General features: G+C 35.8%; 2 protein-coding genes across 11 annotated transcripts; one reads left to right on the top strand and one right to left on the bottom strand.

Annotated features, from left to right (window-relative positions):
• Window positions 1–616: 616 nt before the first annotated feature.
• Window positions 617–3,317, bottom strand: LOC105272144 (NADPH-dependent diflavin oxidoreductase 1). 3 transcript variants are annotated; one of them, XM_011314073.1, is made up of 4 exons: window positions 3,231–3,317; window positions 2,534–2,740; window positions 968–2,434; window positions 617–903 (listed from the first exon to the last, which is right to left on the bottom strand). In XM_011314073.1, exons 2-4 carry the CDS (start codon window positions 2,626–2,628, stop codon window positions 678–680), a joined length of 1,788 nt encoding a protein of 595 aa, XP_011312375.1. In that variant the 5' UTR covers window positions 2,629–2,740; window positions 3,231–3,317; the 3' UTR covers window positions 617–677. The 3 variants fall into 3 exon arrangements, with proteins under 3 accessions (XP_011312375.1, XP_011312374.1, XP_011312376.1); XM_011314072.1 differs by having other exon boundaries at window positions 3,246–3,289; XM_011314074.1 differs by lacking the exon at window positions 3,231–3,317 and adding an exon at window positions 3,090–3,179.
• A 303-nt stretch (window positions 3,318–3,620) lies between these two features.
• On the top strand, window positions 3,621–9,253 carry trbd (trabid). 8 transcript variants are annotated; one of them, XM_011314081.1, is made up of 5 exons: window positions 3,621–3,706; window positions 4,241–4,305; window positions 4,392–4,535; window positions 4,870–7,095; window positions 7,181–9,253. In XM_011314081.1, the coding sequence occupies exons 4-5, from the start codon at window positions 4,895–4,897 to the stop codon at window positions 7,257–7,259; spliced, it is 2,280 nt and encodes a 759-aa protein (XP_011312383.1). In that variant the 5' UTR covers window positions 3,621–3,706; window positions 4,241–4,305; window positions 4,392–4,535; window positions 4,870–4,894; the 3' UTR covers window positions 7,260–9,253. The 8 variants fall into 8 exon arrangements, with proteins under 8 accessions (XP_011312383.1, XP_011312384.1, XP_011312385.1 ...); XM_011314082.1 differs by having other exon boundaries at window positions 4,241–4,288; XM_011314080.1 differs by lacking the exon at window positions 3,621–3,706 and adding an exon at window positions 3,883–3,947.
• The last annotated feature ends 1,877 nt before the right edge of the window (window positions 9,254–11,130 follow it).

Raw genomic sequence — 11,130 nt, forward strand, 5'->3', positions numbered from 1 at the left:
AAAAAAAAATTGGAATTATTATGAAAAAAAAAAAATTGAATGTTGCCGGAATCGAACCCGAGCCGTTGGCGTGGTAGGCAAGCACGTTACTGCTAGGACAACGTGCTCATTTAAAATTATAAATTCATTAGGGGTATATATTCAATACATTGAATAATTTTTTCCATTGAAATTCCACGAGATGTGGTTTCCCCCTTCCGTACGTGCTACAGTCGACTAAATTTCAGTTAAACGAATGAAAAACAAAAAGCATTCGTACAGCAGAAAATAAAATTCACCCCGTCGACTTGATGGACACCGCAGCATTGCAATAAAAACTTGGTTAATAAAAAAAAAACACCCCACCATTGCGTGTTGCACCCTCCCCGTCTTGGGGTGCAGTACTACGATGCCGCTGGGGTCACTCAAAGCACCAGAACTGAGCCTCTACTTTAGACAATCCTCTTTGATCGTTCCCATGAGATCGCATCCTTCAGCTCACCGTCCACGACATTTTATTGTCCATGCTTTTTTACTAAGAGGATATATCATGCTTTTATCCGATGAGAAATGAGAATAGAAATTCCCTCACAGCATTGACAGCAGTTGTAAGGATATCGTTTTTCGATTTTCATCATCAATTTCACTAATTATTCATTTCAAAAAATTGTTCTTTATTATTAAATCACTGTAAACAGTCAACCCCAAGTTTCAGTTTGATATCGTCCACATTTCTCAAGGTTCTTTACAAAATTTTCAGCATCTAAGTCATTGAAATTGCCAAATTTTTTTGCTATCTTAACAAATTCGTCTCTCACACATTTTGGCATATTTTTTGAATTTCCAGACAGGTAGATTTTACCTCCATTTAATAATAAATTCCAACATACTTTACCTTGTTCCCTAATCAAGTGTTGAACATATCTGAAAAGAATGGGAATTTTCGATTAAATGTGCTGTAAGAGAATTTTTAGTATAAAATATTTACATTTTATCCTCTTGATCTCTAGAAAAGGCACAAAAAAACCTCAAGTTATTATTCTTCATTAATCTTTCAAAGTCTTGTTTACAATGAAAATCCTTCTTTTGATTTCTGCACCCAAAGAACAAGAGAACATCTTTTAAGTTTACTCCAGTAGCTTCTCGTTCTAATAAAATCGATCTGAAGGGAGCAATTCCAGTGCCTGGGCCCACAAGAATCATCGGTTTTGTCCCATCAAAAATAAACGTTCCACTCTGTAAAGAGCAAACGAGTTTCTCCCCTTTTTTTAATGATGCCAACCAGTTTGAGCAGAGTCCTAATCTTGGTTCCATTAATTTGGTTTTATATTTGACAACAGCCACTAGCAGATGAATTTCATGGGGAGTAGATTTACTGCTCGAAGCAATGCTAAATGCCCTGGGTTTGATTGGTGCCATCACTTCGAATAAATTTCTTTCATTTAATTTCCCAATGGTATTGGGAAAATCCCTTAAAACCTCGACAATATTCCTCCTCGGCTTATTAACATAATTATAAAGTTCATCTTGGCCAATAGCTGTCGAAAACTCCGTCAATTTGTCTTTCTCAAGTTTATTATCACTTATGAGAGCCAGGATCTGCATAGTCGACCTTCTTGGTTTATAATTAAGGTCCCAATACTGCTCAACGACTTGCTGCAGAGTCAAGGGCCGTTGAAAGCAATATGGAGGTTTTATTTCCTTGCTCGAAATACTCAAAAGAGTCTCACTAGTTACAGAGCAATTGTTCTCCCTCAGAAGATTAAAAAAGTCTGATACTTGCTTTGAGGAATTCTTTGGTTTTAAATAAACAATGTCTCCAGGTTGATAATCAACATTTTCAATGGTAAATTTAATAAGTCTAACGTCTTGAAAATGATCGCTACTTGTTATTCTCGTATTATCTATGACAGTGGCCAGTTTTAGATTATTATTTAGCTCGAGTTCATCTCTGTAAATATCTTTAGTTATATTATTTTCCCTTTCTATTGTAAGTTGATTCGGCTGAATAATCGAGACGTTGAAACGTTCTATAACTTGGTTGAGGAGAGGGCCTGATTTGAGAGGGATATTTAAGATATTCGATATGACGGTCCATATTTTTTTTATCCACGGCTCTATTACTGCATCTATCCCCAAGTCGTGTTGATCATCTGCGAGGGCAATTTTAATCATTTCTTGTGCTCCCAATTGAACTAGACGTTTGTTGAGCTTTTTCGCAGCAAAATTATACTTTTCGTATGAACTATCGCCCAATCCCAAAACAGCATACTTGACGTTTTGGAGGAGAGATTGGGGATGAGATTTACGCAGTAGGAACCTCCAAAATTTTCTCATATTAGATGGTGGATCACCTTGACCAGTTGTTGAAGCTACAAAGATAATGACGCGTTCTGAGGAAAGGCGTTCGATATTATAATCATCCATTGCCATCACTGAGCATACCAATCCATTTCTAAAATTGAAAATCAGTTTACAATTATTTTCAATAGATATCTCGACATTTTCCAGTTATTACTGCTATAGAATTTTTATAACGTTAAACGACGAAAACCTCTTGGCATTAATCCAAATTTCTTCAGCAGTGTCTTGTGCAGTTCCGGTCTCACTTCCATATAGTACAGTGACATTAATATTCTCCATCGTCATTTCGTTACTTTTTTTTTCAACCTTTTCTCACCTTAAATTATTATTGCTCTTCGAATACCAATTCAATTGTAACTAACGATAATCATAAAGTTGATAAAATTGTACTGAGAAGCTGAAACAAATAACAGTACCATTCATTCAGTATATAAATCATTTCCGGTTTCCACGAATCTGTTAGTTCGATAATGATAGCAAACGACAACAATCAAGCAAATCCCAAACGATCAAATGTCAAGGATAAATTGTCTAGGCTAAGCCCCATTTGGCTGTACTCCCAAAGAGTTATAAATAAAAAAATATATATATATATATACATATATGATGCTTTCGATTAGAATCAATCATTTTATCATTAATCATTCGTCGATCATCGCGCAAGAGAGAAATAAAAATAAGACAATAGGGAAAAATCAAAAAGTAAATATTCGGTAAATGATGGTGAAATAATATTAAATCAAAACCTCAATGTAATGTAGGGCATAATGGCTCTCTCCCTCTCTCGCTCTCTCTCTCTATATATATATATCTATGATCAAATATGTCATAAATTCATTTAAACCGTGCAAGCCGTTTGTTTTCAAGGTTAGTTATGAATAATTTACCAGTTATATAATTACATGAAATCATTGAGTGTTGAAAAATTGAGAAGGCTGGAATACAAATATTTTTATTTTGATGTATAATTTTTTTTTCTCCACATATAAGTCACTACTGACTAGTTAGTTATAAGTTGACTAAAAAATGTCATATTTTTCGCACACTTGAAAGAGGAAAAAAAATGGATAATGTTGGTAGGACTGAATATGGTGGCTAGTTGCGCTACTGCTGTCTGATGTTTGCTGATGACTGTCAAAACCTACTTTCCTATCCTCCCGAGAAGCGCTCCTACGTTTCATCCGTATTTGTCGTTTTAGCCTTTTCTTCATATAAAAAAAAAAAAATAAAACAGAAGAAAAAAACAATAAGTCACTCATTTTAACTTGATGATTTTACGCTAGACAAGATGAGACCCAATAAACATCACAACAAATTGCGTGTTAACAGGATATAATTAGATGGTGAGATTTTGAAGGAGGAGGTGAGAGCTGTGATTATTTTTTCCATTATATTATAAAAGGGAAGGCTAGTGAGGTAAATGAAATTAAGTGAGGGATAAGGACAGTAAGCAAGTGAAAGAACAAGGGGGAAAATTGTATACATGTTTTTGTTGTGATTAATGTTGTATTTATCGAGTTGCTTCATATCAGGTGGAATTTTAGTGTAGGTACACTGATGTATGACAGACGAAAATATCGTTACAATAAACCAGCAGTTTTAATGTGAGTTTGAGAAACATTAGTAAACAAATAATCACCAAGTTATGGATAAATTAATTATTTTCCAATGTGTTGTATTGTTGGACGTTGTATCATAGGTAACGAGCATTGGAAGTCGGTATAATGATGCTGAATAAACTGGCTGCATGAGTGTTCATTCATTGTATATTTAGAAAATTTATTACTGGTGACTGATGGCTATCAGTAACTTGATGAACATTCAACAAAATTGTGCTTGACAATAGCCTGCTGTATAATACAGGTTAAGTCAAAAAATAACTTGTTATCATTCGCAGATTCATCATAATCCAAATCCAATGACATTGTTCACTCTCTGTTTACCAGTGAGTACTTGCTTCTGGTAATGAATTTCTTTTGTTTTGTTATTATTTTTACCTTGATTCATTTATTTATTTTTAAATTAATGTTTGGGCTTCTTTGTTTCAGATATCAACGTGATACTACTCTCGAGCTTCCTCGTGATACTATTTTCAATTGATATATAAAATAATTTCGTAGAATGTGAAAGTATCCGAGTTTTCATTGTTCTAATAATTGGAGTGAATTTGGGCGTCAACAATTAACAATTAAGTAAGTCAGAGGTACGTTTTTATTCCTTTTTATCAAGGTGAGGGGATTAATTCGTTCAGAAAATATAGGAATTAATTGAGTATGTGAAAGTGAGAGATATCTGTTTTTGTTTTTGTTTTTGTTTTTTTTTTTTTTTTCCTATCATTCGACTAGAAAAGAAACATGGAAACCAAGTGATTCAATTTTTTTTTTCTTCTTTTTTTTGACAATAAAAGAAATGAAAAGGGAATACATATTATAAAAAAAGAACCAAAATATAATGTGTGAATAATCTGAATATTATTAATAATAATAATAATACTACGAATAATAATAATATTAATAATAATTGCAGACAGATTAAGAAAGAGGGATAAAAAATGAGTGGTAGTTATGAAGAATGCCAATCAAAATGGCACTGCGAATATTGTACCTATGAGAATTGGCCATCCTCCTTGAAGTGCACAATGTGCAGAGGTACAAAGCCCCTGCTCGGTGAAGATATATACAGATTACGGGATTCAAGTCCCCAAAGATCAAATGTTGCATCGGGCCCGGTATCTTACAGTCCAACATCAACTGAGAGGTGTAATCTCACACTCAGTCCCCAAAATTACAGTAAAAATTTACCATCAGGTGGTAAATGGTCATGCGAGGCATGCACATATTTGAATTATCAAAATGCAACACGTTGTGTCCAATGTAGTACATCTAAGCCAGCTCACCATCACCATCACCATCATCAGCACGCTCAATCGATTATAAATTCAGCATCGAATTTACATGAACATTTAGCGCCATTAAGATTGGGCGATCCACCACCTAATACACCATCAATAGGAAATAATTTAGCAGTTGGTCAGATGGAAAAATGGTCATGTCACGTATGTACTTATGAAAATTGGCCAAAAGCAACGAAATGTATTATGTGTGCTCATCACAAGGATAAAGATAAAGATAAAGAGAAGGAAAAAGATAAGGAGAAGGAGAAGGAAAAGGAGAGGGAGAATCGTGATAGGCGTGAAAATTCAACAAATTCAGGAATAATTTTGCCAAGTCCTGAGAGAGATCACAATCAGAGAGGCTTACCTTCACCACCGCAATCATATATTCATCACCAGGCACAGCGCGATCATGAAAATCTTGCTGGAGCGCGAAGGAGTGTTCAGAGATATGATGGAAGGAATGAGAGCTGTTTGGCAGGAGAACTTCAGGGGCCCAATGATATTGACTACGAGGGTAGATTCAATAGACAATTCAACCGCCACAAAGACTGGTGCTGGTTAAATGCCTGCTTAGGTATTGTCGAGGGTCAAAATGTACCAGTGGAGGCTTATTTAGCAAGTGGAGGTGATCCAGCACGTCAATTAACGCATGCAGAAGTTTTACTACTCAACAGAAGCAGCGCCTTCGACGTAGGACATACTCTCGTTCACTTGGCCATTAGATTTCAACGGGAAGATATTCTAGCAACTTTATTATCACAAATTGAAGGCTCAGGATCAGGAATAAAGAGAGTACCGAGTTATGTAGCCCCAGATTTGGCAGCTCAAATTCGTCGACATGTGACAAATAGCATTCGATTACGCAAGGGATCACTTCCATGTTACTTTGTTACCGATGTTGCCACTTTCGCCCTTCCGGCTGAGGTTGAAGATTTGCCCAGTAATGTTCAAGAGCAAATGCTTGAGGAATTATTGGATCGCGAGGCACAACAGCAGTTAGAGGGTGGTGGAGGTGAACCACCAGCATTAAATTGGTCATTGGAAATAACAGAGAGGCTTGGAAGTCGGTTACACGCACTGTGGAATAGATCTGCGGGTGATTGTCTTTTGGATTCAGCAATGCAGGCAACATGGGGTGTTTTCGATAGGGATAATGCACTGAGACGTGCTCTTGCTGATTCGCTTCAACAAGCTGGACATTTATTTTATCCACGTTGGAGAGAGTACGAGGCATCACAGGCATCTAGAATGTTAGATTTTACTCTTGAAGAGGCCCAGTGGCAGGATGATTGGGAGAGTCTATTGGCCACAGCTGCTCAGCCAGGCAGTGCTTTAGAACAATTGCATATATTTACACTTTCTCACATACTGAGAAGGCCTATTATCGTATATGGTGTTAAATATGTCAAGAGCTTCCGTGGGGAAGACATTGGATATGCCAGATTCGAGGGTGTCTATTTGCCATTGCTCTGGGAGCCCTCATTCTGTATTCGTTCGCCAATAGCACTTGGTTATACGCGAGGCCATTTCACAGCTCTTGTACCTATTGAACCATATGCCTCATCCAGATTATCACACACCGATGTTGGAGTTGGTGGTGGCAATAGTCCAATGCAACAATTACAAATACAAATGCAAACGACATTTATGCCCCTTATGGATAGAGAATGTAAATTATTGCCAATACATTTTTTAACTACCGAAGAAATTGGTAGAGAGGATACCATATTGAAACAATGGCTCGACGTTTGCACTACTGAGGGTGGTATACTCGTGGCACAGCAGAAATTGCATAAAAGACCGCTCCTCGTAGCCCAGATGCTCGAAGAGTGGCTCAATCATTATCGAAGATTAGCGTGAGTTAAATTACTCTTACTTCTAATACATCAATTCAAATTAATTATCAGGTCGTAATGTCATCTTTGTTTTTTCATCTTTCAGCCAGAATAATGATGCCCCGTATGTTCGGCCACCCGTTCTTCAGGATTACAGTAGTGATGGTGATACTGAAGATGAATAACCTTCAGCTTGTGCTATTCATTACATTTAAAATAATAATTCAAATTGAAAAAAAAAAAACTAAGTATTCCGGGAGGATGAGCGTGATCATCATTTTAACAACTCTCTTATCTTATCAATTCATTATTTTTTCATACCTACCACTAGATTATATTGTGTACATCAAGTAGAATTTGTGGCGAGTTCTCCCAATGTCGACTGAGAGGATTGCGAGAAAAACCAATCAATCATAAAACTTACCTCTCCTTTAGCATTTCACCATTTTTTTAACTCGTCTAATATATCACCACAAGATATTATCATTGGACATTGATGTAATATCTAAATCGAACCCCTATTCGTTGACAATATTAATTCAGTCACATCAATTAAGAGGTTTTATTATTTATTAACTTATTCGATACAATATATAAAAGAGTTTCCGATTTTTTTTCTCATTATAATCTACTTGAAACCTTTTCCTTTATTATTCGAAATTCATTTTTTATTTTATCATAGTAATGGCGATTGGGAAATTCAGCCTTACGTCTATGATAAGTTTCAGCGCCGAGTAAATAAATGGAATATCGCGAAAAACAAGGGGATACATTGAATTAGCGTAAATTAAAGCGTTATACGCCGTCGGCAATTGTGTCCAGGATTTTACATTTTTTGAAAGAAGTAAATCTTCAAAGAGAGAAATTTGAATTGTCAATTATTCACAATTCATTGCAGTAATTTCTCATGTAGTATTAATAAGTTCTGTTTATTGATACTGAACTCAGGATCACTATTAAACAAAAATAAAACGAGTACTGTAGATTTTTTATGCAGCCTCTCTCTGTCGCAAAAATAACTGCAATGTAATAAAACAAATTTTTTAAAGTATAAAAGAATTTATGGAGAGAGTCTAAGCTTGTTAAATAGATTTAAAGTGGATACAACGATCCTATCATTTAATGATAAATTCTAATGAAGAAAATTAAAACTAATGCTACGTTAGAATGGCTTTTCACATAGAATGCCAATTATGATGCGAACAAAATAATCAATGAATGATGATCATTCAAATGTCATTGGAGACGAGTGGGTAAAGTAATTGAACCGATAGATTGAAAAAAAAATATATTAACGATTCAAGGAGCTGTCAAGTGATAGAGCTTTTCCAAGTACTCATTTGGTAAAAGCTCATTTTATTTAGCTATAGATTTGATTAACTATGCTATGAGAAAAAAAAAGTCCATTTTTCTTGTACAACCTGGTAACCAACTTTTAAAAGTTGGTAATAGTCGAAAAAAATACACACACACACCCACAATTGAATCCTAATCTTAAAAGTACAAACATTAAGAAACACGAAACGAAGATCAAGTGGAGTTGAGAGAAAAGTCCGAGGCTAAAAATAATGTTTTTGATGGAGAAAAGTCTGCTTCAAATATTTGCTTTTCGTTCCTGAATGAAAAAAAAAAAAGTTTCTTTTTTTTATATATAAAAAAAAATCTAGCTTCTAGTCCCTTAGCACTGCTGTACTTTTTCAAAAATATAACTAATAATCTAGCATTATAATTGAAAAGGAACAATATGGACAAGCACTAAATACAAAGAAATAATCATATGTTGTAATGACGATGACAAAAAAATCTGAGTATGACCTGAAATGCGGCTGATTAGAATGAGAAAAATATTCCAGTTTTACAAAATGCTGATTATTATGAAGGAAAAAGTCCTCTTATCCGGGATCCTTCATTCAATTATTTAAATTTCTTGAGCTATACTCAATCGTACCTAGCTGTTAACTCTTTTTAATGAGTGATGAATCTCGATAAAATTCGTTGACATGACGATGTCTCCTCCTTCCTGCCCCTCGCCCCTCTTTTCCTCATTCACCATCTGCATTAGGGTAAAAAACAAGAATGATGATATAAATAAGGGAGTACCAAAACGAAAAAGAAATTAAAGATTGCATGGTGAAACTTTAGGAGTTCTGTTTTTGAAGAATAAAGGAGAATAATTACACATCACAAGTGGCAAAATTTTTCTCTTGGTACGCGACCAGAATGGACAATTTTAATTGAAAGAAATGACAACTTCAATCGGGAGAGTAGAAGTCTTTATTAATATTAGGTATGTATGAAATGGATTATACTGAATAATATGTGAATGTAATGCAATGATTGATGACGATTGATTTGCTGATATCAATAGGTTTTGATTGCATTAAAATTATAGTGACGTTATAGTTTCGTCCCTATCCTCAACCTCTATTTTCGCATATGTTTCGGTTCCACCACTGAACAATCTATTGTTTCATCCGGTGACGAATTGAATTACGGGAAAAATAAAGCCAACAAATAAATTTATATCCCAGGGGGAGTAAAAAGGGCGATCCTACCCTGGCGGACCACTCGATAGGGTGGAATCGAGTTGTGCACTGAGTCGATTCACTCTATCGAGGGCCTATCGAGTAGATCCCGAATGGTCCGCCAGGGTAACCTCGCTTCGCTCGGTTCGATCGCGCTTTTTATCCCTTGGGATATAAAGTAGCATATGCATCACGGTCGAAAAGTGCTTTCTTGTGTGAAGACACTTTTCTCCCGGGGTGCATAATATACTAATTCTCTCGTATTCGAATTTCCAATAAGAGCAATGACTTTACAGCCCGTACGGATGTCTACTTGTACTACTGTATTTGACGATACTTGTGGTTGACCTCAACCATGAGAAAAAACACTGTAATTATATAATTATGTGCTGTATATTTTCATTTTCCCGCAAAGCTGATTTCGATCTTATACCTGATTTTCTTTCTATCAGAGTACCATGTGCCCATGCCCTTGCTGGGAGGGTAAGAAAAGGGCGTTTGCGTGCCAAAGAGGGAAGAAAAATATGTGATTGCCTACCATTAATTTGAGGAAGGCGCGGAGCGAGAAAAGTGGCAAGTAGAGGAATGCTTCTCCCTTCCATGGGGTGACTGAATATCGGTCACCCCTCAAGAGAGGAATGGAGAATTTTCAATGAAAAATACATCTCTTCCCTCCGAAGCGCATGAAAAGCCTATGTGAGAACTATATAATTATGATTTCACTATCTTTTCAAATATCTGGAAATCTAGGGGGTGTTTTATTTTTTTATCATTATAAGTGAAATTTTTGACAATGATTTCCTGTAGTGCCGTGTTGATCCTCAAACCAGAGAATGTTCATTATGGCATGAATCAAGGGGAACGCTATCATTAGCCCCAAAAAGCAGTTAGGAATAAAAGGTGAAACGAGGAGAGTTTGCGCCATTCTCATGATAATTAATGAGGTCATACCGAGGGAGAAACGTGCAAGTCCACATGCGTGATTCAATGTCTACTCCTAGCTAAATTGAAGCCTCTGTGCTTTTTTCTGTCATTTTCATTTAATTTAATTTATTTATTTTTTTTTTTTACCTTTTTTCACTGTTTATAGCTTAACACCTTCAACAAGACACTGGGCGACGAGCATTCTCAACGCGCTGACCCTCACAGCATTGCGGCTAACGGGTTAACACCTCAAACTTGCAACTTGCTACTTGCTCAACTTTTGAAACTTCAATTATTTCAGTGGGCTGTTTGTGCTGGTCAACATTTATCTTTTTCAAACCATACCGAAACATCACAATCCTCCATAGGTACCCTACTATGCCAAGGGAGGTTTTTTTTTTTTTTTCTCCTCAGAATTGATCAAATACATACCAGTGATGGCAGTCAGAAACTGTGTAAAAATTATCAGCGTATTGATATTATAAGAGTAATTATCTGTGTTCACACTAATGATGAATGGAGAGGGAGAAAGGGGTTTCATGTTTCACCATGCTAAGGATATGACAATGAAATACGGAGCAGCTAAGTGCCCGGAGAATCAATTAGA

This window comes from Fopius arisanus, unplaced genomic scaffold, assembly GCF_000806365.1.
Source record: "Fopius arisanus strain USDA-PBARC FA_bdor unplaced genomic scaffold, ASM80636v1 scaffold00143, whole genome shotgun sequence".
Taxonomy (NCBI): Eukaryota; Metazoa; Arthropoda; class Insecta; order Hymenoptera; family Braconidae; genus Fopius; species Fopius arisanus.

Excerpts from the sequence above, each read along its gene's own strand:
- LOC105272144 (XM_011314073.1), bottom strand. The coding sequence starts at position 2,628 with ATGACGATGGAGAATATTAATGTCACTGTACTATATGGAAGTGAGACC. Across the intron at positions 2,435-2,533 it reads ATTTGGATTAATGCCAAGAG|AAATGGATTGGTATGCTCAG; the intron begins GTTTTCGTCGTT and ends TTTCAATTTTAG. Across the intron at positions 904-967 it reads AGAGATCAAGAGGATAAAAT|ATATGTTCAACACTTGATTA; the intron begins GTAAATATTTTA and ends CATTCTTTTCAG.
- trbd (XM_011314081.1), top strand. The coding sequence starts at position 4,895 with ATGAGTGGTAGTTATGAAGAATGCCAATCAAAATGGCACTGCGAATAT. Across the intron at positions 7,096-7,180 it reads AATCATTATCGAAGATTAGC|CCAGAATAATGATGCCCCGT; the intron begins GTGAGTTAAATT and ends TTCATCTTTCAG.